Here is a 27,561-nt window from a genome sequence, read left to right on the forward strand (position 1 = left end):
TATACTAAATAACCTGCCTTTCTCCTAATTCGCCATGTTCCGGTTCTTTGCATGGGCCTCCCTTACATGGAGTAGCTTTCACTATGTATTCAAGCTATATTATGTTTTCCATCCTTCACATTCCAGCTCTTTGCATGGACTCCCCATATCCACCATCTCCACCTGCCTAATTCAAAGTATAAAGTCACACTTAAGGAGAAGTTTACGCTGACAATAGAAGATAAAAGATTAAAAAGTCTACATTGGAAGATAAGAAAGGTCACAAATCAATTACCTAAGCTTCCATTTTAAAAAACTGGGTGAGAAAAGAGTAAATGAAACCGAAGTAAGCAGAAGAAAGGCAATAAGGATTAGATCTGGAATCAGTTAAATAGAAGACAAGAAAACAATAAGGGAGATTAGTGAAATCAAAAGCTCGTTCTTTGACCAGTTTAAAAAAATTATAAGCCTCTAGCCAAACTAATTATAAATAAAGAAAAGACAAAAATTATTATCAGCAGTAAGAGAGAATCTCACTATAGATTCTACAGTTATTTAAAGTATTTTTTAAAACAACATTATGAACAACTTCATGCCAATAAATTTGACAACTTATGTGAAATGGACAAATTCCCACTAATTACCAAAGCTCCCTCAAGAGGAAATAGATAACCTGAATATCCGTATATCTATTAAAGAAGTTGAATTTATAGTTAAGATCTTCCCCCCAAAGAAAATTTCACCAAACATTTAAGAAGGAAAAAAAATTATTTCTACACAAACCCTTCCAGAAAATTGAGAGAGAATACTTCCCAACTCATTCTATGAAGCCAGCATTATGATAAAAATATGAGATAAAAATAGAAGAAAACTAAAGACCACTATTCTTTATACACAGATTTACAAACTCAATAAAATTTTAGCCAATCAAATCCAATAATATATAACAATAATAATCCAACATGATGAAGTGCGGTTTGTCTCAGGAATGGAAGGCTGATTTAACTCTTGAAAATGAATCAGCATATTAATCTATATGAACAAACTAAAAAAGAAAAACCATTCTGATCCATTCATGATTTTAAAAAACTCTCAAAAACTATAAATTAGAATGGAACCTCCTCAATCTGAAAAAATGCATCTGCTAAAAACCTATAGCTAACATCGTATATAATGGGAAGGATTGAATTCTTTCCCTAAGATCCAGAAAAAGGCAGGGATATCCACTCTCACTACTTCTATTCAACATTGTACTGGAGATTCTGGCCAGTAAAGTAAGGAAAGCAAGATAAATAAAAGGCATCCATAACAAAGAAGTAAACTGTCTTTATTTGCAGATCACATGATTTTTGTAGAAGATTCAATGGAATCTACAACAAAGCTCCCAAAACTATTGAGTTTAATAAGGTTGCAGGATACAGGGTCAATATTCAAAATTCAACTGTACTTTTATATACTTGCAGTGAACATTAGGTATTTGAAATTTTAAAAATTTGCTTTAAAATAGCATAAAATATTATAAAATATATACAAGACTGCACATAGAAAACTGCTTGTCACATAAAGAAATACTGAATGAATAAAGAAAGGTGGTAGGGTCCAAACTCAAGGCCATGCATTCTGATGTCAGAGCCTTTACTCCTAACCTTTCACAACAAACACAATAAAGTTTTCTTTGGTTTTGGGTTTTGGGGTCTTTGGGGGGGAGGGGCGGTAATTAGGTTTATTTATTTTTTTATTCTTGGAGGAGGTACTGGGGACTGAACCCTGGACTGCATGCTAAGCATGCACTCTACCACTTGAGCTATACTCTCCCTCCCCAATAGTTTTTTTCCTAACATAAAAGTATTCTTTAAGTTTTACTGTTTAGTTCCCATAAATCCTAAGAGTGTTGGTCTCTTTAGTAACAGCTACTAAATGCCTGGAACCTTCTAGCATTTGGTGACAGTAAAACTTGAAAATTAAAATAATCACAGTTTGGGTCTTAAAACTTCTTAAGAATTCCTTCACCTTAGAATATTGAGGAATGGTGGCCAAGACCAGAGGCTTAACAAAGAAATGACTGTGCCTGTTACCTATATCTGCAAACTTGGAAAGAATTTCTTGTCACTGACAACCTCCTGCAAAATGTCACCTTGGCCTTACTTTCAATAGTTGGCCACACCTATAGGTGTGAACACTTCCCTATTTTGAATCACATTAAAGGCAGTAAATACTCAGTCATTGGAAGATGCAATGAAATTTGCAGCAGCTGAAATATCATTACACTCTAAAAGGTGATGGTAGAATCTGAGTACCATGTCTCAGCTATGCACAGAATGGAGTTAAAGAATATGATAGGTATTCTTTTCTCAGGCAGCTGCCTGGGCAGTTAAAGGAGGTTTGAGTAGGGGCATGGGATCACGTATCAGTCTCTATCAGTCTCTAATCTTAATGAGTCAAGGTGGACCTTTCAAGGGTGAGCCCAGTTCCCTCAGGAGACAATGTTACATAACATGGGAAAATGAGTGTGATGTGATATCAAGTTAAAAAGGTCAGATAAAAAAGTACATGCAAATTGTATCTCTGGCTACAATAGTGTTTGCCTGAAAAGGCAGAGATTTCTGAAAACAAACCCCTGTATTTCTGAAAGCTTCATCTTTTCATTTTTCTACTGAAAAGGAACTATATCAGAGCCATGGGGAGGTAGTCAGGACCATTCCTGAGTTCTCCAGCACATAGAAGAAATGGTTTCATCCCATAGGCTTTAACTCCCCAAAAATATTGATCATAAGCCTCATGCATTCAGGGCCTGCAGATGTGCAGCTGTCTGGTTTCAGTTTATAGTTTTCTGACCATATATTCTTGGCTTGTGAAAGCTGACATAAGTGCCAAGATTGGTAATGACATTGTCACAAATCCACCTGGAGACTATTTAGATGGGGAAGTTTATTTCCCTGGAGGCCACTTCTCTAGAGAGTGCTGCAGGGGAGAAGAGGGAAGCACATGTTCAAACTGACCCATAAATATAAACTAATAGTGTTAAATGGCACAAGCCAGGGGACAGTTCTATGACTTAAAGACAGCCTTGCTATGTTCACAATGAATTATGAGGATCTTAAGAGATAATTACATCTCTCTCTCCATTCTGACCCTGAACAGAGCCATCTCCCAGCCTGCTTGTACCCACAACCAAATCAGGTGAGTTTTAGAGAAGAAAGAACAAGGAGCTTTTCAACTTGATAAACTAATGCTTTTAGCTGTTGAATGAACTGCTCTATTTTTAATTTTTTTTTTAAAAAAAGAACTGTTTAATTTCACAAGTAATATGATACTGATTTCATATATGTGGTGTTTATACATACATATATACAATACATTTTGAGAGATTTCCTCTCATACTTTGGATCAACAAAGGGTCTTAGTGAAATTGGTTGCATTTGTAGCACACCTGGGCAAATGGAGCTCTCAGTCCTCTCAGTTTAATAAGGATTCACAGGAAACAAGAAAGATAAAAATTCTGGCTGGACTCTCTATTTTTTTGAAGAGTTCCTTAAGATGATATTGAACTGTTTGACATTCTACATTCATAGCATTCTGATAACTCAGTGTATACTTACTTTGTTGTAGTGAATTGCATAACATCTTTTTGCCCTACAAAATCGAGGAGGGAACCATAAGGTTCAGGAGTTCAATAAAAGTTTATTACATTTAATAAATTAAATTAAAAATTTCTGATTATTAAACCCTGTGAATAACCAGCTTTTTAAATACTGACTTAATCTGTATACACAGAAAAATACTTCTGGACTTTTAAGGTTTTTTTGTTTTTTTGTTTTTTTGTTTTTTTTTTTTTACCTATTTGTCTTCTGTAACTCTTCAGGTATACTAATCCCCAGCTGTTAAATCTCAAACCCTAAGACACATAGGCTTGACATACAAAAATCATTATCTTAACTTAGTTTGGTTTTTTTTCTCCCAAACTGTGGAGAGAAAAACCTCAAGCCTAATTTTAGACTTACGTAAACCGCTAGATTATCTATCTGGTTTCACTTTTGCAGAAAATCAGAGAAATAAATAACATGAAGCAAAGTTTAGACACGCCGTCAAGCCCAATTTGTGTTTTAATCCAGGAAAGAAATGCAAACTTCTATTAGCTTTTAGAAACCAAAAAGGCCACGAACACGAAGCCGCCTCGGGAGTTCCGCTCTCCTTTTCTCACAAACAGCCTAGCTCAGGCCCCTCCGCCGCTTTTCCCCTGAGCTCCCCAGGGTCCCCACGGGATGTGCAGAGAACCCCGCTCTCCTCAACGGTCCGCTAACGACACGTGTTCTTTCTGCCCAGTTGGGGTGCCCGGAGCCCCGCCCACCTCGCGTTCCCCAGGCCCCGCCTCGCCCGCCGACCAATCGCGCCCCGAGGCGTACTACGACCCCGCCCCTCCGGCCCTGGCCCGCCGCCTTTGTTCTCCCCCGCTCCTTCTCTCAGCCTGTGCGCTCCCGGCAAACCGAGTGGCAGCTGCTGATTGGAGGCCGCGGCGCAGCCAATCAGAAGAGGGCACCTCACGTTAGCTCTCCGAGCTTTAAACGCGGCAGCGGCGGGGCTCGCGGAGGAGGTGGGGGAGGAGGGTCCGCGCGGAGGGCGGTACCGCGGGGCTCGGACGCGCACCCAGGCGCACGCGGCCCGCGATCCCGGTCGCGCTGGGATTGGCCGGCCCGCGGCTTCTCCCGCCCCCAGTCACTTGCCGGCGAGGTCTTCCGGGGGTTTCTTTCCTCCCCTCTCGTTTCGCTTCGCGAGACCAGAGCCGGAGGTCCGGGAGCGCCCAGCGGCCCCCGGCGAGAGGAGGCCGCACTCCGCGTCTCCGCGATGAGGCCCCGGAAAGCCTGCCTGCTTCTCCTGCTCCTGGCCCTGGCGCAGCTACTGGCCGTGTCGGGCGCCGGGGGCCCGGACGAAGGTGAGCGGCCGGCGGAGGGCCGGGCCTGTGGACCAGACGGCGCGGCTCTGGGGCACCGGGGGTGGGTGCGACGCGGGGATCCGTGTGCTACGCGCGGAGGTCCTGCAGAACTGACGCCCTGCACCGACTTGCTGGAGTTGAAGGGCGGTAGCAGGGAGCAGGATCGCTTGGGAGACCCCGGGAGAGGAGGGCGGCGGAGAGGCCGCGGCTGCCACCAGACTTGGACCCATAGAGGGTCCTTCTTTGCAAACTGGCTCCCTTGTCCTGATTCTGCTCAGATTTTCCTCGGGTCCAGGCTGCCTGCCCGCTCCTGGGAAAGGGAGCTTGGGAACTGGTTAAACATTGAAGGCTAACACGCCCAGGGAGCGTGAAGGGAGAGGGGCCGCTGTTTTCAGAACAGACTTTAGAGAAGGACCGAGGGCGTGAAGATCCAAGTGAGAGCTCTTGGGACAGCCGCGAGCAGCAAGCATTTTACGTCTTAAAAATGAAGTTCGTAGGTTTGAAAATAAATAACTCAAGGGTTCTGGTTTGAGGGAGAAAGGGGTGGCTTGCTTTGCATCTTTTAGAAACCAGAGGTAGCATTCCTTCTGGGGGCATTTATTCAGCACCTACTGTATGTGCCAGTCACTGCACAGGGTTTTGGGAGGTAAGGATGAGTGTGGCCCCTGGCCATAAAGCCTCTCTCAGAGAGGAACATTAGACAGCTGGTAGTCATCGCTCCTGCATTTTTCTTTGCAGTCAGCTAGCTAAAAACAAATGGTGTAAGAGAACTTTGAAAATTAAAAGATGTAGTCGAGAAAAGAATGCTCTTCCTACAGAAAGGAGCATCTCATTACTGGTCTTACCCTTCTTCCTCTCTGCCTTTCTCCAGATGGCTAGATTTTGTGTGTGTGTGTGTGTGTGTGTGTGGTATTGAGTATGTTCCAATATAAATAACCCCCCTTTTCTAATATTAGTTTGCAGAGGAAGTGTGAACTTTATACTCTTTCAGATTGAGTAACTTTTTATGCAAGTCACTGATTCAGGAGTCTTTACCACATAGAAAAGGTAGTTAGAAGCCAGCACTGGGTGAAAAGAACCCCTGCCAACAGGAACTAGCGTTTGTCATCTACAAGTGTGTCAGGACCTTTATCCAAGTCACCTGGTGCTGATTTAAATACAGAGTCCCAAAAATATACCCAAGCAGAATGCAGGGGTGCTCCCTCGAATCTGCGTTTTAAACACAGGCTTCTTTGATTTGTAGGCAGAATAAACTTTGGGAGGTACATTTAAGTTTGAGGACCAGTGGGGGTGGAGGGTAGTTTTTGGAATGTTGGATTGTAGCCAAAAAGCAGATAGCTTTGTCTTGCTTCTGATCCAGTGATTCTGTTATGCGGGAACTCTTAAGAGGCCTGGAAGGGTGGCAAACATGGTTGGACAGCAAGGGGGCAATTTGTCACTTGGGTCACAGGTCACTAATGCGGTTGCCTCTGGGGTGAGCCCAGGAATCTCTAGGGTCGGGTGGACTGGGCTTCTAGTCGTTTCCCGCCTCTGGCCCTTCACTGTCAGCTTCTGTAACAGGTAACTCGTCCTGTGGGTTTATTTGGGGGCAACACTTCCCTGTACCCCAGATGCTCCCTGTCTTTAGGGTTTCCCTCCTCTTTTTTGCCTCTCTTCCACTTTAGATTCAAAGAGCACGGTGGTGTCTGGGCCCCTCAATACCACTCAAAAGAATGTTTACTAAGTAGAACTTAAGCTCTGACGGCCTAAGCCTCAGGCTGCGGGGCTTCCCGTGTCTGATTAGAAGCCACTTGTTCTCCTCCCATCTTTCCAGCTAAGAGTAAAGGAAAATATTTTGATGCTGGGGTGTTGCCTGCTTTTATTTGGAATTGGTTTAGGTTTAAAAGTGGAAAGTCACTTGGGTGTAGCGCTGAGGAACTGTTCAACTGCCCCTCTCTTTTAATTTCGGGAAGTAATTATCTAATGAATCCTTGGAGAACGTAGGACACCCTAGGAAGAAAATCTGATGCGACAATCTGGCATAGCAGTTGAGTGATCAGGACCCTCCACAGAGTAGCTTTGTGGTCCGTGAGCAGATGAGTGAAGCTCTCTGGTCTTCATCTGGGAAATGCAGGTAATGTTTCCCTTGGGGTGATGCCGCTTCTAAGTGCTCAGCACAGTGCCTGGCACATCAGAAGTATCAGCTCAGCGACTTTGGAGCTGATAACAGAGTTCTCTTTTTCTGTTCGTACTGACCTAATGGTATTGTTTATCCAACTTTTCTGGGCACTTCTCTGGTGTGGATTGGAGGAGTGACCAGCTGAGGTGGTGGATGCAGCTACCCTGGAAGGAGCTGCCTGCGTCCAGGCAGGGCAGTATCTGGTGTTGTGGTCAGGTGCACTGGTGGTAGTGGACGGGGACTACAGGGACCTGGTTAGAGGGAGTTCCCACATTTTGGGAGTGGCCCTGCTGGGTGGGCTAAGCAGTCTGGAGCTGATACAAGAGGCTTCGTTAACTGAATGCTGAGGAGGACGGCCCCCTTCCAGAAGGTGCTGGAAAGCTTTGGGTATATTTCTGGTCTCTAATGTCCAACTTTAAAAGTGGAGCCCAGTGAAAAGCAGTCTCCCCATTAAAATGTGAGACGTTTTCCTTGTCGGGATGTGTGGGGTCTTAGTCGATGAGAATATAGAGCTGACACCTCTCACATTGCAAGGGCATGAATCCTGGGGGGTGTCTGCGACCGGGGAGGAGTGGAAAGTGGGGGCTGTACCTTCACACAATTGACATCCTTAATTTTATGTAGGGAATGTTGTGTCATTTTGTTTATCCTTAAAAATATAAAAGGAAAATCAGTTTTTTTAAAAGTATCAAGAAATGGGAGCCCTGTTAGGAACCCTGTCCTGTGATAACTCACAGGCACCCATTTAACCCCGCGAGCCCCATCACCGGGAGTGCGCACTGACCGTGTCAGGCTGAGCGTAGGCAGGAAAGCATCTTTGCTTCTACACCTTATCCCCGGGCACTGAGCAGATCGCCGAGCTCCGAGCTGTGTTTCCAGCTTGGAGAGAGAACTAAGTTCCCCCAAGTTTTCTGTCCAGCCTGCCTCCAATCTTTCCATTTGCCTGCAAGTAAACCTGATTCTCGGACTGAGCTGGGCAGGCCGGCGGTGAGGGGACGTGCTGCCCAGGGCCCTGCCTCACTGCCTGCAGCAGCCCTTCGGGCCTGGCCCTGTGAGCTCCCAGACCTGGGGCAAGGCGTGTGGTGCCTCCTAGGCCCTTGACTGGGGCAGAGAACCTGCAGAACAGCCCTGCATCGAGCCCCCAGGTTTGCAGTCCCAACAAGGGTCATTTTGGGTGGGACTTTGACGTGAGGGGTGGTCAGTCTCGCCTTTTGGAAAGCCACTGACTCAGGTCCCACGGGGCCTCATAGTCAATCCCTGTGTGCCCTGCAGGGTGTTGTAGGTGATATTTCCAGAAGTACCAGGAGCCCCAAGCCAGTGGATGTTCAAGTCAGAAGTTCTCAAGATTCTTGAGGACCTGGGTGCATGGTGTCAGCTGCTGGTCTCCAGCGGGAGGGGATTCAGGCTGATGCGAGTGTAAAGAAACCAGCTCAGGCCTCCAGCCCAAGAGGTGGAGATGGGGTTGGACCCAGACTTCTTCCCCTCGGTCCTGCCCCCTCCACGTCCAGGGAGCCTGGTTCTCATCACTTTCTACAGCCTCTTAGTGCCTCCTGATGACAGTGCTGGGGGCCTGGGCCTTCTGCAGGCCTGTCCACCCCACGGGGCCTCTGCTGGGGAAGAAGCGGGGTGGTGCACTGGCTGGGGAGGTGGGGATGTTGAGCCTGCAGGGAGAGGGTGGGGAAGGAACTTGCCCCCCAAAACAGAGGTATCTGCTTGGTTTGTGCTTCTTAAATTGGTGAGTTTTCCTTTGGGATTTTAGAAATGTTTCCCCTACCCCACCATGGAGGAACCTACACCTTAAGCTGTAGAGGATAATGTGAAAGGAAAAAACAGCGTGATGTTTGAAGGGACAGTGTTGACGAGGGTGGGGCTCAGTGTGGCAGAGTAGGTTTGGGGTTTGCTTTTTGTAATCAGTGTGCCAGTTGGTAGGTTTTACAATAATGAGCAAAGCCACCACCCAGACAAGTTCCCGGCTTGTCTGAGCAGTTGCAGAGCCAGCGCTGGATGAGTTCTGGGCAAGGCTGAGATTGGGTGAGTCTCAGGGCTTCCAGGGTCCCCAGGGCAGGTTTTCAAGCCCTGACTTCAGCCTCAGCCCCACACTTGGTGTTGGTTTCTCTCCTGGGAATCATCTCTGAAAATAAGTAATTGGCCCCTTGAAACATTCTGCCTTCAGCGTTGATGGAGTCGCACTTGGTGCACTTCTGTTTGCTGGGCGGGGGTGAGGGGGTGATAACTGGAGAAACTGGGTAACAGGAACTGCCGTCCCAGGATTTCCTGTATCTGTAGTTTAGCAAAAAATTAAGATGAAACTAAATAAGATACACTCATCTTGCGTTCTTGGGCGAGAACTTTGCTTCCAGGCAGGGTATCCGACAAAGATGTAATTTGTATATTTTTGATGTCTGTTGACTTGTAAATCCTAAAATTTCTCCAGGGTAATTTGCACCCTGGAGATTACGTGGGCTGACTTTATAAATAAAATACAATCCCTCCTCCTCCCGTCACACTTTGGCCTTCTGCTGGACGATTGTAACACCCATGGGGCTATTTTTTTATGACTATGAAGAAAAATGCCACCCCTTTCAGAAGCAAAATAGTATGCCATCCTCCATGGTGAAGAGTTGAGAACCAGTATTCGTTTCCTGTTTGTACTGTTTTGGGGACCAGGCGGTCATTCATCCAGGGGGCACTGGATGAGGGAAGCATAGAGGGTGAGGAAGAGGAGGCGTGTCCTGGAAGGTTAGCCTTGCCCTTGGGCACAGACGCAGGGGAGCCACGAAGTGAGATGCCCAGATGCCCAGAACGCAAGTGTGGATTTGGGCAAGGAGCCTGGCCCACAGGGTGTTGCCGAGGAGGGACCAGATCTCAGCATGGGGAGCAGGGAGGGAGGGCCTGGCATTGGAGTTTTCTGTGCCCGGGCAGCAGGCATGCAGAGCAAGGTTGGGGGAGAGCTTCATCTGGAGGGGGAGCTGGGCCTGCCTGCCAGTCCTGCTGCTGCGTTTAGATTTTAAATTCTAGACCTGTAATTTTTCAGATATCTTTTAACCGTGACCTCCCTTTAAATACAATCTTAAGGGGCCACCAAATACACAAACTTAGAGCAGAATTCCTGGGGTTGGGGAGGCCTGAGATCATCTCTTCTCGTGGTGGCCCCCAGGGACCACTCAGGAATCTTGACCGTTTTGAGGGGTTTGGGTTCTAGGAAAATTTTTAAGGAGACGGGTCACGAGTTGCCTAACTAGTCTGGGTGTTTTCCACTCAGATTCTTCTAATAAAGAAGATGCCATTGAGGAGGAAGAGGAGGAGGAGGAGGAGGAAGATGAAGACGAGGAGGACGATGACTTGGAAGTTAAGGAAGAAGGTGGTGTCTTGATCCTCACTGATGCAAACTTCGACAACTTTGTGGCTGACAAAGACACGGTGCTGCTGGAGTTCTATGCTCCATGGTGAGGACCCACGTTGCACGTCCGTCAACTAATGGACCAGGGGTTCCTCTGTGTCACAGGCTTGACCCCTTCAGGTCACCCAGACCCCGCAGGGTGGGAGTGTCCAGGTGCAGGAACTCAGGCCCTGGTTCAGGGACGCCAGGAGCTCAGCGTTCTGCCAGTTTGCATCGAGCATCCAATGAACCCGCCCTCAGGGACCACAGCCCCTGCTCCTTTCAGAGTCGAGTGGTTGAAATTGTGAATATGTCCTCTGATAGTTACAGCTGGGGGTGGTTAATGAGCTGGGGTGACAAAGACCTGAGTGGGTGACAGACACATGCATCCCTTATTACAGATTCTGCCCCCTACCCGCTCCTGCCCAGTGCAGACTTGGCCCGTGGGGTGGGGGGGTCTCTAATAAGGAAAGGCTCAGGCCCTGGGGACCAGCTCTTTCCCATCTTGACCATCGCAGTGCAGGTGATGGTGTGGTGGTCCACACCCACCTATCTTCTGCTGCTGCTTCCATCTCATCATCCCATATCCTCTTTCCCTTCCTCTCGCCCTCCTGGTTTGCTTTGGAGACAAAATAGTCAAGATAAACTGTCCAGTGCCTGATGGTCAGGCATAGTCTAAGATGCTTTATATAAAATATCTAAACAGTCCTTTGAACAGGCCTGTGAGGTCACACTGTTCCTGGTCAAACATTTTGGTCGCAGGACCCCTTAACACTTAAAAATTGAGGACCCGAAATATCTTGTTACGTGGATCATGTTTGTCAGTAGCTACCATATTAGACATTAAAACTGAGAAATAGAAAAAAATTCACCTTTAAATAACAGTAACCCCCTTACATGTCAGCGTTAGAATGCTGACATCATCGTTAGTCATGCAGCCTCTGGAAAACCCCGCTTCTGCGAGAAGGCGTGGGAGAGACCGCATCTTTCAGGAAGAGTTTTCTCCTCACGCTGGGGTGTAGAGATGTTAAAAGTCTGTGCTCACAGCAGAGCTGGGATTCTAACCTGGATCTGTTTGACTTCCAGCTGCCTGGGCCTCTCATGTGGTGTCTCTCTTCTTAACTGCAGACCTTTCTGGTCCTCATGCCCCAGTTTTTGTGCGCATGGCTGGATTTAGGTCTCCGTGAGTACAGTTAACCTCCTTCCCTAAATCTAATTCTTAGGTGCGGACATTGCAAGCAGTTTGCACCAGAATATGAAAAAATCGCCACTACCTTGAAGGAGAGCGACCCCCCCATCCCTGTCGCGAAGATCGACGCCACCTCGGAGTCGGCACTGGCCAGCAGGTTTGACGTGAGCGGCTACCCCACCATCAAGATCCTGAAGAAGGGGCAGGCTGTCGACTACGAGGGCTCCAGGACCCAGGAAGGTGAGCGGTACCCGGGCTGCTGGAGGAGGCAGGGGGAGGGGGCTTGGATAATGGAAACCAAGACAAGCTGAGTGGATTGGGAGTGATCCCTGCTGGAATGTTCAAGGTACCCTGGAGCAAAATAGACTTGTCCTTGGAAGGGAGGGGCTGTCTTCTTCCATTGAGGACCGTGAAACCCAAGATCTGGAGTCAGACTGTGAAATGACAGACAAGGCCACAGGTCTTCGTGGCTTTCAGAGTGGTGCTTCTGGGTGTTGGGCTTGTGTCAGGCTTACAGCGGGTTGAGGGGGTGGGTTGTAGGACAGATGGCTGAGCCCCACCCTGGAGCTTCCGAGTCAGTCAGTTTCAGGCCCAGCTCAATAATCTGCCTTTCCTGTGAGTGCCAAGAGCTCACTGGGCTGTGGGTCCAGAGCCCCACGTTGGAACCCCTGGTGTGGGGAGCCAGACAGTGTTTCTAAAACCAGACCTGGTGGATCCCTGCCAGGCTCATGTTTCGTACCAAATAAGTTTCATTAAATGAGTGAACAAATAAAATTGTGATGTCCTTTAGCATATCTCTTAATCTCATATACATACACACACAAAATTGCTTTCTGCTGCATTTTCCATTCCTGGGATGGCATAGTGGGAATAGCACTGAGTTGGTTTGGGGTCTTTATTGTCATCATATGCAGGTGCCTCCACGCTGGGCCTCGGGCTCCTCATCACAGAGCAGGAGGTCACGTGGACTTGGTGTCACGGTTCCCTGCGAGTTGGTGTGAGTCTGTCTTGTGATCCTCTGAGCGCTGGAGCCCCACGTAGGGTGCACAGAGAGAACACGATCACTCGGGTTATACTTATCTTCATGTTGTATCTGTCTGTGTTGACTAGATAATGTGTTTGCGGGGTTCACAATTCAAAGAGGATAATGAAGAGTCTTGACCCTGACCCTGACCCTGACCCTGGTTATCCAGCTCCCCTCCAGGAAGGTGGCTAGTATAAGAGATTTCTCCTGTGTGCTGCAGATACGTGGTACACATCAAAGCAAATGTGTCTCTGTGTGTAATTTTTACACAGTTGTTAACGTATCTTGAACACCATTTGCACCTTCGTGTTTTTACTTAACATGTACGTCGTAGCCGTCACAATACTTGATGTGCAGTCAGGCTGAAAGTGGTGTACTTTGTTGTTTAAAGTAAACAGGCTTGTATATTTGGAAGTCTGCACTGGACATTTGACAGCTAGGGATGTGGCCCAGGTTGGAATCTTGAGAGCAGCGTTTGCCAAAGCGGGCTCCCCAGGCACATCCCTGCCAGTGCGTCTTAGTAAGCCGGCCTCACCTACACCGACTGCCCCAGGGCTTGGCTGTGCCTGCCGGAGGTGCTGTCTGTCCCCACTGCGGTCATGCTCTGCTAACGTGGTTCTTTACGTGACTCTACAGCCAAAAAGAAAAAGTTTGCAGCCACTGCTCCTAAGGACCACTTGGAAAGTGCTTTGTGAGGATACATTCAGTGTCCTACCCCCGGCATTGAATCCGTCTCTGGGGAACTGGGCCTTTTCATAGCAGCTTCCCGGTGATGCTGGTGCAGCCAGAGCAGCATTCTCCTCTTTTTGTTTTTCTCCAGTTTTGCCTACATCTTATGATGCACATAATATGCTAGTGCCAGATGTGCAAGGCTAAATATGTGTATCTTTGTACGAGTTAAGAGGATGCCCCCCAAACCGTATTAATAGGCACGTGTGGTCAGACATCAGGGATGGCTTCTTGCAGTTTGCTTGCAGTGAGAACTCCGGTCTGGTAGACACAGAAGCCTCATTTGTCAGGTTGGGCTTGGACTGTCACGAGCTGTCTGCAGGTGGTGCTTGTGGCAGTGGAAATGTGACAGGTGTTACTGGAAACAGTGGCCCTTCTGACTCTTAACTGTGGCCTCAGAACCGCAGAGCAGCCCTGCTTGTAGATGCGATTGGATTTCAGGAAATCAAACATGTCCTGTTCTGTGGTCCCACTTGCTCTGTTTGCCCTCCCCTCCTGCCTGTGGAGCGAGGTGAAGCACCGCCGGCCTGGTGCCTGCACGTGCTCAGTCTTACTTGGTTTCTTCTAGAAATTGTTGCCAAAGTCAAAGAGATCTCCCAGCCCAACTGGACACCTCCACCCGAAGCCACGCTTGTGCTAACCAAAGATAACTTCGACGAGGTGGTGAATGATGCAGACATCATTCTGGTGGAGTTCTATGCCCCATGGTGAGTAAAGTGGTGTCGATCTCTTGTTATTCGGATACTGATCAGGCCTTTCCTGTATCCGGTACAGGCACTGGGCAGGGGTGGCGGAGACAGACTCCCACACACGAGGCAGAGGTAGCTGTAGAGCAGTCAGATGCAAAGTCCCCACTGTGCACAGAGGGCGAAGAGGAGTGCCTGAGTGCTCTGGGGAGGGGTGGTTTTTACAGTCTTTTCCTGGAGGTAGGATGAGGCTGAAACAGAGGCCTGGGGTGAGGGGGAGAGCCAGGAGCCCGCAGGGAAGTGTGAGCCCATGTGAGCCACCTAACGGGGCCACCCGGTGATCTGGGGCCCCTCAGACCTGGAGGACACAGCTGGGCACCAGGCCCTGCCTGCTGAGTCTGCTCATCTCCACACTTGCCCTGCCCATGCCAGGGACGTGCTCAGCCAGTGATCCCCGGGAAACATGTCCCTGGGACAGCACTGTGACATTCGTGGCTCTAAGCAGTGGGAGGTGACACTCCTTTGGTCCCCATAGTGAGGAGGGGTGGCAGCTGGTGCCTGCCCCAGGCTTTGTCACCTGAGCCTCCCTGCCTTCCTTCTGAGGTGTTTGAACCTTGGTTTTCTCCATCTTTGGCTCTGCTCTTCTGGGATGAGTCTCGGAGGATGACCCTCCACCTTGCTTTACACTTGCGACCCATTCCCTCTGCCGTTCTGCCAGATCCTCGCGGTCTCCACAGCTTTCCCGCCTTCTGTCCCCTCCCCTCACTCGCCCTTCATGGTTTTGTGTCCACTGCCTGCCCATCCCTCTGGTCCCGGCTCAGCCCTCAGGTCCTGTGTTAAGCCAACCCAGATTTGTGTCCTTACCTGCCCCTACTCTCCCACACCTCACCCCATGTCACTGTTACACCCCATCCGCCCGTGGCTCGTGTGTGTGTGTGTGTGTGTGTTTACACATCCCCGCGTGTGAAGGCCCCAGGGGGAAGTGATGTCGTCCTGGCCCCTCAGGAGGGGCCCGGGCAGCGCTCACAGGGGTGGGGGGCCACTCTGAGACTGGCTGGATCTCTCCATGTCCCTCGAGGATGCAGCTGGGTTTCTGCACTTCATTAGCTAGGGGGCTGCATTTGCATGGGAACAGGCCACCGACGAAGCTGCTTCTGCCTGCAGGTGTGGACACTGCAAGAAACTGGCCCCCGAGTACGAGAAGGCCGCCAAGGAGCTGAGCAAGCGCTCTCCCCCCATCCCCCTGGCAAAGGTCGACGCCACCGCGGAAACAGACCTGGCCAAGAGGTTCGATGTCTCCGGCTACCCTACCCTGAAAATCTTCCGCAAGGGAAGGCCCTTTGATTACAACGGCCCACGGGAGAAATACGGTACTGCTGCTTCCTTCTGCCTCGGCGGGGATGGAAGCTCCCGGCGCTGGTGTGTGCTGGCAGAGCTGTGGGGAGAGTGCCTGGGGGCCCCGAGCCCCTCCTCAGGCGTGTGCTCTGCTCCCAGGCATCGTCGACTACATGATCGAGCAGTCTGGGCCGCCCTCCAAACAGATCCTGGCCCTGAAGCAGGTTCAAGAGTTCCTGAAGGATGGAGATGATGTCATCATCATTGGGGTCTTCAAGGCAGAGAGCGACCCAGCCTACCAGCAGTACCAGGATGCTGGTAAGTCATGGCCCTCTAGGCCAGACAAAATGCAGGTGCCCAGGCTGTCTGGGGCTGCCGAGGAGTCTGCTGCTTTTGTATAAAACTCCTGGGCATTGATTTTGGGGATGGCTTGATGGAATTGAGATTGCATATGTGGGAACGGGTTTTCTGGGGTTGGGGTTCGTGCTGGTTCTCTGTGGCCTTTATTACACATGGATGATATGATTTAGCAGGAGGGGGCTGTCCCACCCCCCTCCTGCCCGCGCTGCTGGTCCAGCTGCCTCACTTCGAGTCTGACACTTGGGACTCCGCGTGGCTGATTGGGTTAGGCTCAGGCAGGGGTGAGAGGCTCTGGGCCTGTTGTCTGGACTGTGGGGGAGGAGCCAGACACAGCCCCAGGGATGCAGGGCGAGTGACGGGGAGGCTGGTGGGAGGAAGGGGTCTGTGAGGGTGGGGGGCGGTCGGGAGGGCAGTTCTGTCCCTCCACCCACGGCCCCCTGAGAACAAATACCTGAAGCACCAGGTGGAGACTCACCTGCTCGTGCTTTTTCATCCTCATGCTGGTCTCCGCGCACTGTCGGTGACTCCCTGACGTGCCTGAAATCACACACTTAGCAGGTCGGAAATGATGACTTGAACCTAAGTGTGTCTGATTCCAAAAGCTATGGGCCTGTCCAGGCTGTCCCCGACACGTGCTGTGCCATCTCCTCCGTGTATTCCCGTAACTCAGCTGGGAAGCCACCCTCGGGGCTGGGGTGACGCCTCACCCAGTGCTGGGATCACAGACTCCACTCAGGGTGGGTCTGGGTGGCTCAGTGAGAGCAGAAGGACCGAGGTGGTTCACCTGTGGGGTCTAGGGCAGGGGTGGACAGGCTGGCCCGCAGGCCCAATCGGGTCCCCACCGGGTCTCGTAGGTTCTGTAGGAACAGCACACCGGCTGGTCTGCACGCTGTCCAGCTGCCTTCACGCTTCAGCCCAGAGCTGAGTGGTCGGGATGGTGTGGCGCACAGAGCCGGGTAGTTCCTGTCTGGTCCTTTCCAGAAAAGTCTGCCAGCTCCCATTCTAGGCTATCCTCAGATAGTGGGATTGCATTTGGGAGTTTCACAGGATTTAAATGAAAGAGTATAGAGGGCCGCGGCCTGCACCAGCACCCACCAAGTCGGGGGGGGGGGGGAGAAACTGAAGCCCCGGAGGGGTGCCAGGCTGGAAGCTCGCCCTGTGGATTCAGGAGGCTCTGGCGACGGCCTGTGCATGCGGTTAATTTGCTTCTCAGCATCGGAGACCGTAGGGAACTGTGGTACCTGATAAATTAGCTCTAAGTTTTTCTGTGAAGACTCAGTTTATTTTTAAAATAAATTCCAAAATATTTAGATTTCCAGGTATTACATCTGTACCAAATTTTTAAATCTAAACCCTTTTCAGGTGCTTGAGCCCTGGGTGTTGTCCACACAGAGTTCATGACAGTAATTACACTGTTTTCTGGGCATTTGCTTTGTCTGATGCGGGTAGTGAGTTGAACCTAGATCATTTAAGCAGTTTAGTAAAATGTGTATTATTCTGTTAACTTCTCAGCTAACAACCTGAGAGAAGACTACAAATTCTACCACACTTTCAGCACTGAAATAGCAAAGTTCTTGAAAGTCTCCCCAGGGAAGTTGGTTGTCATGCAGCCTGAGAAGTTCCAATCCAAATATGAGCCCAAGAGCCACGTGATGGACATCCAGGTGGGTGAGGGATGCCAGCCCCTGGGCGTCCGATCGACAGGAAGGTCCTGGTCCAGCTGCTGCGGGGTGGGGCGTGGTGGGGTGGGGAGGTTGGAGACGTGGAGATTTCCCCCCACCATAGGGTCTGGAGTGCCTTTCCCCTGCCCCTCTGCCCTACCAGTAAAGGCACAGGTCCCTGGGAGGCTCGGGACGGGAGCTCAGCTGGCAGGTTGGGGTTTATGGGAGAGAGTGAAGGGGCATCTCACATACCTGGTGGGTCATGGGGCCAAGGGTCCCGTAGAGCCCCACTTGCTTTTGCCAGAAGGATTGCCCCACTCTTCATACCTCCTGGAGGGCCAGTACCAGCCTGTCTTAAGCTCCGCCCACCGTGGGAATGGCAGGCGTAGCTGGTGTGGCTCTTGGCCAGGACGTGCCACTGGGTCTGAGCTGAGCCTCATTTGCTGGCAGGCGGCTATGAAGTGCTGTCAGGCCTGTCTCTGTTCTCTGGGTGAAGCTGTGGAGCGTGGTGTGTGGACTTGGCTTTTTATTCCGCTACATCCCCCAACTCCTTGTCGTCCTAAGGAGTGTGATGCACTCATCTCTAGAGAGTTGGATGAAGTTCCCGGGCCAGGGTGAGCCTGGATCCAGTTCCATGTTCCAAGTGTCTCCTAGAGGCCCTGTGCTTCACTGAGTAGATCTTCAGACTTGGGAGGAAGCTTACATCTTGAATACAGAGATTTTATTTGATAGAAAGAGACTGGGATGCAGAGAGGTGAGCAGACACACTGGGGGTCCCACAGGCAGTTAGGAGCAAGTGAAGAGAGAAATGCACGTGTGCTCCGTCCCGGGCCAGGACATGTGCTGGTGGTCTCACCTCACCGCCTCCCTTCTAGCTTCTCTTTAGCATCCAGAGGTACTGACCCTGGGTCCAAAGAGGAGCCCTGATGAGCTTGGGGTGTGCAGACCACAGGAATCAAGCACAGTGCTGTGTGGTGTGCGTGAAGGGGTCCTTGACCCCAAAAGGTGGAGATCCACACAGTCCAGCCTATTAAACATATCGCTGCCACTTTGCTCTTTCTTTTGCCTGATCAGATGTTTTTAACATTTTAAACAGAGTGGTATTTTTATACCATCTTTGTTCTAAGAAGTGTTTCAGGCTGCTATGTAAAAACTCATGCAACATGATACAATGCAGTTTTTTAAAAAGTGGGTTTAGAAATTAGGACAAAGGAAAGACAAGGGCAGGAGACACAAGATGAAGCCAGGCGTGGAATCAGCCCAGGCAGCATTGCTGTGAGAAGATAAGCAGTCTGCCTGGGATGTGAGTGAGGCGGGCTCTGGCCTGTTCAGACTCAGGCCCATGGGTGGAAGCGCTCAGCTACAGAGCACATCTGTCTGGGGTCACTCAGTTTTACTCTTGAGTTCACCTTTGGGGTGATGTTGGGTCCAGGGGCTGTCCTGACTAAAGACCCCACGGCCTTGGCTGCCCTCGGTGCCTGGTCCCTGCCTTGTTCCTGCTGCCTCCTCCCACCTGGCCAGTCCTGCCCGTTTTCAGTGCCACCTGGGGCCACTTCCCTGACCATCCATCCCAGTGGAATTCAGTCTCTAGGGGAAGAGTCCTGGTCACCCACCACGTCCTGTTGGGCAGGCAGCTGCTTAGTCTCGCTGCGCCTCGGTCTCCTCATCCAGAGTGCGGTGGCACTGCCACCCTCGTGTGGTTCTGAGGTCGGTGTCTGGGGCCGCCTCCCCAGCTACACAGCTGTGTCTGGCCCCACGCTCTTCCCAAGACCACCCTGTGCTCTGGTGTAGCAGGTGGTCAGGGACGCGGTTTCTCCAGGCAGAGCTGTGAGCCCAGGTGGCCACTTCCCTACATCTCTCTGCTCTGTGTTCCTTCCCTGAGTAGTGTCCCTGATGGGCCACTGTGAGGATCAGACCAGGGGCAGGTGGGATGCTGTGTGCAGTTCAGCCCAGGCTCACAGCCACTGTCACCTGAGAGCTAGGCCTTCCTCCAGCAGTTTCCAACTGACCTGGACAGGGACCCCTGACCCAAAGGAGAGGGCACAGGGCATCTGCGATGGCCTGAGAGACCAGCTTAGGGTTCTCTGGAGGAGGGGGGTGCTCCCCTGAATTATTGGGCGTGCTTGAGTGGGACGAGTCCGGGATGTCTTCCCCCATGCCTGTCCCGCTGACAGGGACCAACCGCTGCTCCTCAACCGCCCCCCTTTTGCAGGACTCCACGGAGGGGTCAGCCATCAAGGAGCACGTGTTGAAGCACACCCTGCCCCTGGTCGGCCACCGCAAGGCCTCCAACGACGCCAAGCGCTACTCGCGGCGCCCCCTGGTGGTCGTCTACTACGGCGTCGACTTCAGCTTCGATTACCGCGCAGGTGAGGACCAGGAGACCGGGACCCGGTGGGTGGGCCTGCGTGTTGTTTATGGCTTCAGGGTTCAGGTCCTTCCTGCTGTGTAGCCACCCCCTTTCTATCCTGCTTTAGCAGAAGGGGTCTTAGAGATACAAGGACGATTGGAAGAGACTAGCCCCCAACACGCCCACCTCCCCACCCCCACCTCCAGGCGGGCAGGGACTTCAAAGCAGGCTTTTGGGGAAATGCTTTTCTCCTCCGCCCGAGGCCTGAGCCACGTGCGTCAGAGGGCCTGGGTGGTGGCACCTGGATCCTCCCCTCCGCGGCTCAGCTCGTGGCCCACGATCCTGTTTCAGCCACTCAGTTTTGGCGGAACAAGGTCCTGGAGGTGGCCAAGGACTTCCCTGAGTACACCTTTGCTGTGGCCGACGAGGACGACTTCGCCACAGAGGTCAAGGACCTGGGGCTCAGCGAGAGCGGGGAGGACGTCAACGCTGCCATACTGGACGAGGGCGGCCGCAGATTCGCCATGGAGCCCGACGACTTCGATGCTGACGCCCTCCGTGACTTCGTCATCGCCTTTAAGAAGGGTGAGCCCCTCCACCCCCCCAACAGAGCCGGCTGGCCAGGAGACCCCAAATTCCCAGCCGCTGTTCTCCCAAGCCTGGCCCAGGGTTTACTCCTGGGCCCAAAGGAAGGGAGGATGGAGACAGAGAACCCCCATTCTTTTGCTTTCTCTCTCTCTTTTTTTATAATAGGGAAAAAGGCAGGTGTTCTGGAGATCTCAACTTACCTTAAAAATATTTAAAGTACGACAGGCATCAGTTTTGTATGTGGAAAACTTGATTTGGCATGAAGCAGAATGCCTTTCTGATCCAGTTGAGCACGTGGTCCCAGGTCACATGCGTGCTGGCGGCTCGTTAGCAGGCCTGCTTGTCCCATCTCTGCTCCATCTGGGTCCCCACCGTGGCCTCTGGCCTCAGCACCTGCTCTCCTCTGCTCTACACCAGCAACATTTCTTTTGTGATGGCCTCATTGATAGGATCCAGTGGCCGCTAGGCCTGGGGGGCTGGGGGCCGGGGGCCCCTGCATTGCACCCTCTCTGGCCTTTGCAGGGCCTGGGAAAGTAGAAGAAGCCAAAGAGATAGGGGTTGGCTTTTGGAGAAAAGACCCTGCCTGGCCCTGGCAGTGTCTGACTTGCCCTGTCCTCCTGCACATCAGGCCAACCCCTCTGCTGGGTCCAGCCGGAGCCACCAGTCTCAGGCCTCTCAGCTTCACACCCCTCCTCTTGCTTGCTTTCCTCGGCAGGAAAACTGAAGCCAGTTGTCAAATCCCAGCCAGTGCCCAAGAACAACAAGGGGCCAGTCAAGGTCGTGGTGGGGAAGACCTTTGACTCCATCGTGATGGACCCCAAGAAGGACGTCCTGATTGAGTTCTATGCACCCTGGTGCGGGCACTGCAAGCAGCTGGAGCCTGTGTACACCGCCCTGGGCAAGAAGTACAAGGGCCACAAGAACCTGGTCATCGCCAAGATGGACGCCACAGCCAACGACATCACCAACGACCGCTACAAAGTCGAGGGCTTCCCCACCATCTACTTCGCCCCCAGTGGGGACAAAAAGAACCCAATTAAATTTGAGGATGGTGACAGAGATCTGGAGCACTTGAGCAAGTTTATAGAAGAACACGCCACAAAGCTGAGCAGGACCAGGGAAGAACTTTGAAGGCTTTGAGGGACTGCAGAGGGCAAGCGCGGGGGGGACCAGACTCGGCGTAGCTTCCAGCAACCAGCGGCCGGGCCCGAGCCGGCCGCATGCCTGGTGGCTTTGCTCAGTGGCAGTATCTCGAAGTTTTTGTTCATATTTTTTTGTTGTTGTTGTTTTTAAATTTTTTTATACTCTGATATTTCACCTCATGCTCTGAATACTGAATAGATACAAACGACTCAGTAGATTAGTCCAGAATTTTACAGAGGATACATCTATTTTTATCATTATTTGGGGTTTGATTTTTTTAACCTTTCACCTTCTTTAATATATTTCTTCAAAGCAGACAGATTGAATCTCTTCCTTGTGAATTTTTTTTTTAATTTAAAATTTAAAAAGCTTTTGCCAAGTCACATTGATTTTTGCCTTTTATTTTATCATTGTCTGAAGAATCATCTGTTGAAGATGGGACTGTTGGCTTTTGTTTCTTCCTGTCGTGGCACAAAGTGAGAACTGTCGCCCTGCCAAGGACGCCGTTTCAGCCCGACCCCAAGCCGCTGCCCAGCCCAGGGAGCCACAGCATCTCTGCAGGGCTGGGTGTCGCTGTGCCTTCTCTCAAACAGAGGACCGCGGGTGGGGGCGATTCCCTGTCCCCCAGACCCTTGGAGCCAGGTTCCGAGGCTCAGCCTTCCATGTCAGGCAAGCCTGCCTCTTCAGATTGCCTTTGCCGAGGAGAGACGACCTGGGGCACAGATGGATGCTTTAGGGTGATAGGAAGGGTAGGGTAGGCTGTTGTGATGGAATAAAGAAATTATTGAAAATGAACCTCCGTCGCTGTGTTAGAGAACATCGTTCCATCCTGGAGCCTCAGCACGTTGGGGATGGAGAGGCCAACCTGGGCCTGGAGGGTGGCTCTCCACCCTGCAGACTGGAGCTTGTCTCACCCGACCCCAAATGTCCTGGGGCAGGACGGCATCCTGGCCCAGTGAGGGGCTGGGCGGGCTCTGCCCTGGGTGGTGTGGGGGTGAGCAGTGGCACATCCCGTCAGGAGTGGGCAGGGACGGAGCACCAGGCCCTGAGCATTTCTCGGGGCTGGGAGTCGGGAAGCTGGCCCAGCCCTCAGGACTTCTGGGGGATTTATGTGATGCGAGCTTCATTCCAGTTCATTCATTCACTAGGATGTGACGTCTCCACTCACCTGCTCCAAATTCCGCTCAGATGGAGGTGACAAGGATGGAAACTGATGAGCTGGGGACAGTTCTTTCTGCAGTGGCTGGTGTGTTTGTTGCAGGGTTGCCTGGGGGTGGGAAGCAGCCCTCACAGCAAGGGGCAGCCCGGGCAGTCCTTCCCAGATGCTCTGCGCTCAGGCTGAGTCCAGCCAAGGTGGACTGGGAATTGTGGGCGGCATCTGGTAAGTTCTCGGACTCTTGAGTGTGGCAGGAGGCCTCTGCGCCCTCGAGGACGTGCTCTTTCACCAGGAGGAGGAGCGGGCTTCTCTCAGGGACTTTGTGTCGGAAGCTCCCGGGAGTAAATGTGCATGTGGGGCTTGCAGGGTTTTTCTTCGATCAGGAGGCACACTGACCCAGCACCTCCTGGGGCTCCCATCCTGGCCAGGGAGGCCTCACACACAGCATATGTGAGGCGGTGAGGGAGAGACCTGGGCTCTAGGAAGGAGTAAGTGAGACCTCATTTGAAGTGAGGTGTCAGAAATCCCTGCTTTCTGAAGTGACATTTGAGCTGAGACCTAAGGATGGGCTGACCTGAACCCAGCAGAGGAAGGAAGGGAGTCCCTTCTCAGTGTAGTCCTGGGACCTGCAGCATTGGCACTACCTGGATGTCTGTTAGAAATGCAGAATCTCAGGCTGGGCCCCAGACCTGCAAAGTCAGAATCTGCATTTGAAGATGATCCCAGGAGACTTACGCACAGTGAATGCAAAGGCCCTGAGGCAGAAGTCAAAATGTATCCATTTCTGAAATACAATCTGGAAACCCCGTTGCCCAGTGGATTGTCTTAACTGGGTAGACCTCACCTATCTTGACTGTAGTAAGTAGGCCCCTGTGAGCATTTACCCCAGACTGGTTAGTTTGTAGACTGGCAGAAGAGACAGGCAGAGTAAATCAGTAACAGTCTGGTGCAATCAGTGCCAGGTGAAGACGTGCAGGGCATGGGAGCCCAGAGAGCAGACACTGGCTCAGCCTGGGAGCCCGAGGAGCCCTTCACTAAGGCTGACCTGGGAGCCAAAAGGGGGAGGTGAACTTTCCAAGTTGAGGCATAGCAGGTACAAAGGGACAGGGCATCGACTGCATGGTGAGTGTGGGAACCACAGACGGAGGGAAGCAGTGATGTGAGAGGAGGTGGATGGAGTTGAGGCTGGAAGAGGTGGGGCCCCATGGTGGGTGTCCTCCTGCAGTAAGTCTGGGAGGTGGGTGTTCTGGTCAGAGACGGCACAGCCCCTCTCGTAAGTGTTTGCCTCTACCCTGGTAGGTGATTCCCAGTGTAGGAAATAGATTGGCGCACAGGACATCAGCCACCCTGAAATGCTAAATTTGAAGCCTCTGCCCTTTTGTTGGGACTGCTTATCTGTCTCTCCCACCTGTTCTGATGGGCCAGCATGGAGCCATTGACCTAGCATCGTGCAGACCCAGGTAGACCCCAAGTGACCCCAAATGGAGGGTGTGGGTCTGTGTGTGTATAAAATACAGATTCCTAGGCCCCCATTTCTGGCCTGGGGACTCAGATCTGGCAGGGTTACTGTGTTCTTTCTGCTTTCAAAAGCTTCCAAATACAATCACATTTTACTCCTGAAATGTAGGCCGGACAAGTATTGAGACCCCCATCAGGTAATACAGAAAGTGGAGATCCAAGAGACAAAGCAATCTGCCTGAAGCCACATAGTAAATTGAGAAGCCGAAACTAGAACTCAGAACCGGTGTTCTTTCCACGCACCAGCATCTCCCAAGATGTGTTGGCAGAACCCTCATGAAGGAGACCAATACATGCCCCGTTAAAGTCAAGTTCTGTTGGTAATTTGCCTTGGGAAATACTGCAACTAAAAGAAATGCTTCAGCAGCGTTCTTGTTGAGGAAGCTCTCAGAGCCTGTGAGGCACCAGCGTCTGGAGACTCCGGGTGCAGATGGGACCTGCCCTGGCTTCTTTCCCACAAACGGCACAGATCCCCAGGGCTCCACAGTGACCCGCTCTCCCAGCACCAAGCCTCGTCAGTGCGAGTGCATTTTGAGAACACACGAGCCCTTGGCTCTTTCCGCAGGCCCCGAGGAAGTACTGATGCCTTCCCCTTCCCCCGCCCCCTCCAACGTGGACCAGCCTTAGGGTGAGGGTTGTGGTCCAGGAGGTGCTCCAGGAGCCTGAGGACAAGCCAGACCCTCGAGCCCATCTCAGTGCACAACTCCAATAGCATGTTACGGCGTGTTTTACCCTGTGTTCTGAGGATGCTATCAGTGGGGCCAAGGGATTAAACCCTGCAAGTGTATGTGATAGTCATTCCTTGATTCCTATTATGGTGAACCAGAGGTATCCAAAATGCATTCTATGGCACCTGTACTGAGATAAAACATCCCTTCTACTGTAAGTCTTCCTTGTTACCCGCTTGACACTTGGCCGGTGTGCCAAGCGCAGGACTCGGGGGAGCTGAACTGAGATGTGGGAGACACCCCCAGGGCCGAGCACATAGTGAAACACCATTTGAATGAACTAACAGAGAACCTTAGCTCCTTGGGTCCACAGGCTTGAGGGCCAGACACGGACGAGGCTCCGCTGCCACTACCTCCCCCTAACACAGAGTCCCCCCTTAACTCCCACCACCCTGCACTCTCCACTTGGCTCAGCCCCAAACAGTGAGCACAGTTCTCTAATTCAGTGTGTTCCCACCTTAGATGGTGGAGATACTGGGGCAGAGAGAGGAGGGCAAAGGACCACTTGTTGGTAAAGACTTAGAAAGGGGCCTTTTAGAAAGCGGTGGCTTGGAGAGGGAACTCCTGCCTATTCTTTCTGGCTTTTCTTATACATAGAAAAGGGTGATCTCAGCTCAGGTTGGATTGAAAACTGATGCCTCAGGAGACTTTAAAGGCCTTCAGATTCAGAGGTTGAAAACTCCAATGATAGAGGGACCTGGTTGGTAGATCAAGTGCATGAAGGGGCTGGATGCGGGCGATGGGGAGTGGTGGTGACCAGGGCGCCCTTGAGATTCTGTCTTCCACCTTAAGGGGGCACTTGTTACCTGAGGGCTTCGGGCCGGCTGTTGCTATTCTGATTTTTCCAGAAAAGCCATACATTTTAATATGAAATCCCTCAACTTTTAAATGTCTAATTTAATTGAGATTATCATATCAATACTATGTGGGCCAAAGAAGAGGCATCTGAGAGCTGGATTTGGTTAGAAAATGCAGACCTAAATAAAACCCCCCCCTTTTTTTTTTCTGATTGTTTATAACCACAAGAAACAAAACAGCACAGAGGATGCCCTGAGTGTAACAGAGACTTAAAAAATTGAGTTCCTGTGGAAAAGCTGAAGAGCTGAGTCTGGTGCTGGAATTTGGGCCAAGTCAGGTTGTTTGGATGGAAGGCTGCGTGCACAACACGGTCCAGGCCTCAACCACATTTGAACACAGGAATGGCCACTTGGCCGAAGTGCTCTCTTTCATGGGTCACCTCGACACTGCCCAGGGCAGCTGTGCTTGTCAGAGTCACTCCTGTTATTTTTCTGACCCCTACGTGGGAGCACACCCCATGGCCTGTAGGTCGCCCCAAGGCTAACTTGGGTCTCCGAAGGCCCCGGGGGGCGGGGGTAGCTGGGCACAAGCCCAACTGCGTCTGCTGCTCCTGCCAAAGCCTCGGCACATCTAGCTCCCACCTTTTTAGGAAACCGAGGCCCAGAGAAGAGGCGGGCTTGCCCAAAGTCACAGAGCTGGCCCCGGGGAACTTCCAACCATTCAAAACTGTGAAGGGTGGGGAGCTACAATGCGTGGTTCTGCTCCAGTGCCTTGCGACTTCAAGGCTCCTCCTCACTGCTGAATTAGCACAAGCGAAGACACTGCTGTCCCCATCAGCCTGGGCTCCTGATACTCTGACCATGTGGCCCTGAGACTGAAGGGCCTCTGCCTCCCCCAACCCTTCCTTTCTGTCTCCCCTGATCTGGGTTTGAAAACCAAAGCTGTGGAGAAGGAGGCCTGCCGCTTTCAGAAAGGGGCTTTTATAATCACACTTGCCGCACAGAAGGTCAGAGACCTTGGACCTGGCTCTTGGAAAGGCTTTGAGGGAACTTTCTCCAGGGAGGTGAGATGGATAGGCAGGGCCAGGCTGGGATGAGGGCAGGGTTTTTAATTCTCCTGTGAGTCAGGAAATCCAGACCTGTCAGCCACCACTGAGCTTCCTAATGGGGCCGCCTCCCAGACCGCTTCCAGCCCCGTCCTTCTCAGCCATAAAACTGGAGGAAATACTGCCAATCCTACTCCTTTCACAGGATTGTCACAGGGACCAGATCTAATCGGGTACTGTTAGTCAAAAGCATTTTGCAAAGTCAAGAAAGTGTGAGGAGCTGAATGTCACCACCTCGGTCACCTTCCCATGGGTACACTCTAGTTTGCCAGTGTCTTTTTAATAACTGAGCCCTGGGCTCTGGGTACCACTGGATCAGAGCACACCTCAGGCGGACAGCCTCTGTGTAACTATGCTAGGATTTGTGAGATTCTTTTATCTGTTACCTGCTCAGATTTTCTTTTTGTTTTTAACTGAAAAGGGCAACTTCAGCTCTCTTAATTTGCGTCTGTTATCTTGTTAGTTTGTATCCATTAGCTTCTCATTAGTTTGTGTCTGTTCAGCCAGGGGGAAATGTTCCTGAACCTTGAGACCTAACATGCTTGCAGGACCTTGTTATGTGCCAGAATGAACTCTCTCTTAAGAGCTCCTCACTTAATCCTCCCAACCTCTGCAAGATAGATACTCTGATTATGCCCACTTTAAAGATGGAGAAACTAAGCTAAGGAAAGGTCAGCAACTTGTCCAAAGACACACAGCTAGTAGGTGGTGAAAACTGGGACTCCAGCCCAGGTAATGTGATATG

The 27,561-nt window shown here is 51.1% G+C and overlaps 1 protein-coding gene across 1 annotated transcript; it reads left to right on the top strand.

The window, feature by feature from the left end:
- The first annotated feature begins 4,560 nt into the window (after positions 1 to 4,560).
- On the top strand, positions 4,561 to 22,306 carry PDIA4 (protein disulfide isomerase family A member 4). Its single transcript, XM_010954847.2, has 10 exons — positions 4,561 to 4,909; positions 10,330 to 10,513; positions 11,670 to 11,875; positions 13,957 to 14,095; positions 15,239 to 15,444; positions 15,569 to 15,727; positions 17,282 to 17,433; positions 19,643 to 19,799; positions 20,132 to 20,365; positions 21,084 to 22,306. The coding sequence occupies exons 1-10, from the start codon at positions 4,822 to 4,824 to the stop codon at positions 21,497 to 21,499; spliced, it is 1,941 nt and encodes a 646-aa protein (XP_010953149.1). The 5' UTR covers positions 4,561 to 4,821; the 3' UTR covers positions 21,500 to 22,306.
- Positions 22,307 to 27,561: the final 5,255 nt, after the last annotated feature.

This window comes from Camelus bactrianus, chromosome 7, assembly GCF_048773025.1.
Source record: "Camelus bactrianus isolate YW-2024 breed Bactrian camel chromosome 7, ASM4877302v1, whole genome shotgun sequence".
In the NCBI taxonomy this organism is placed as follows: Eukaryota; Metazoa; Chordata; class Mammalia; order Artiodactyla; family Camelidae; genus Camelus; species Camelus bactrianus.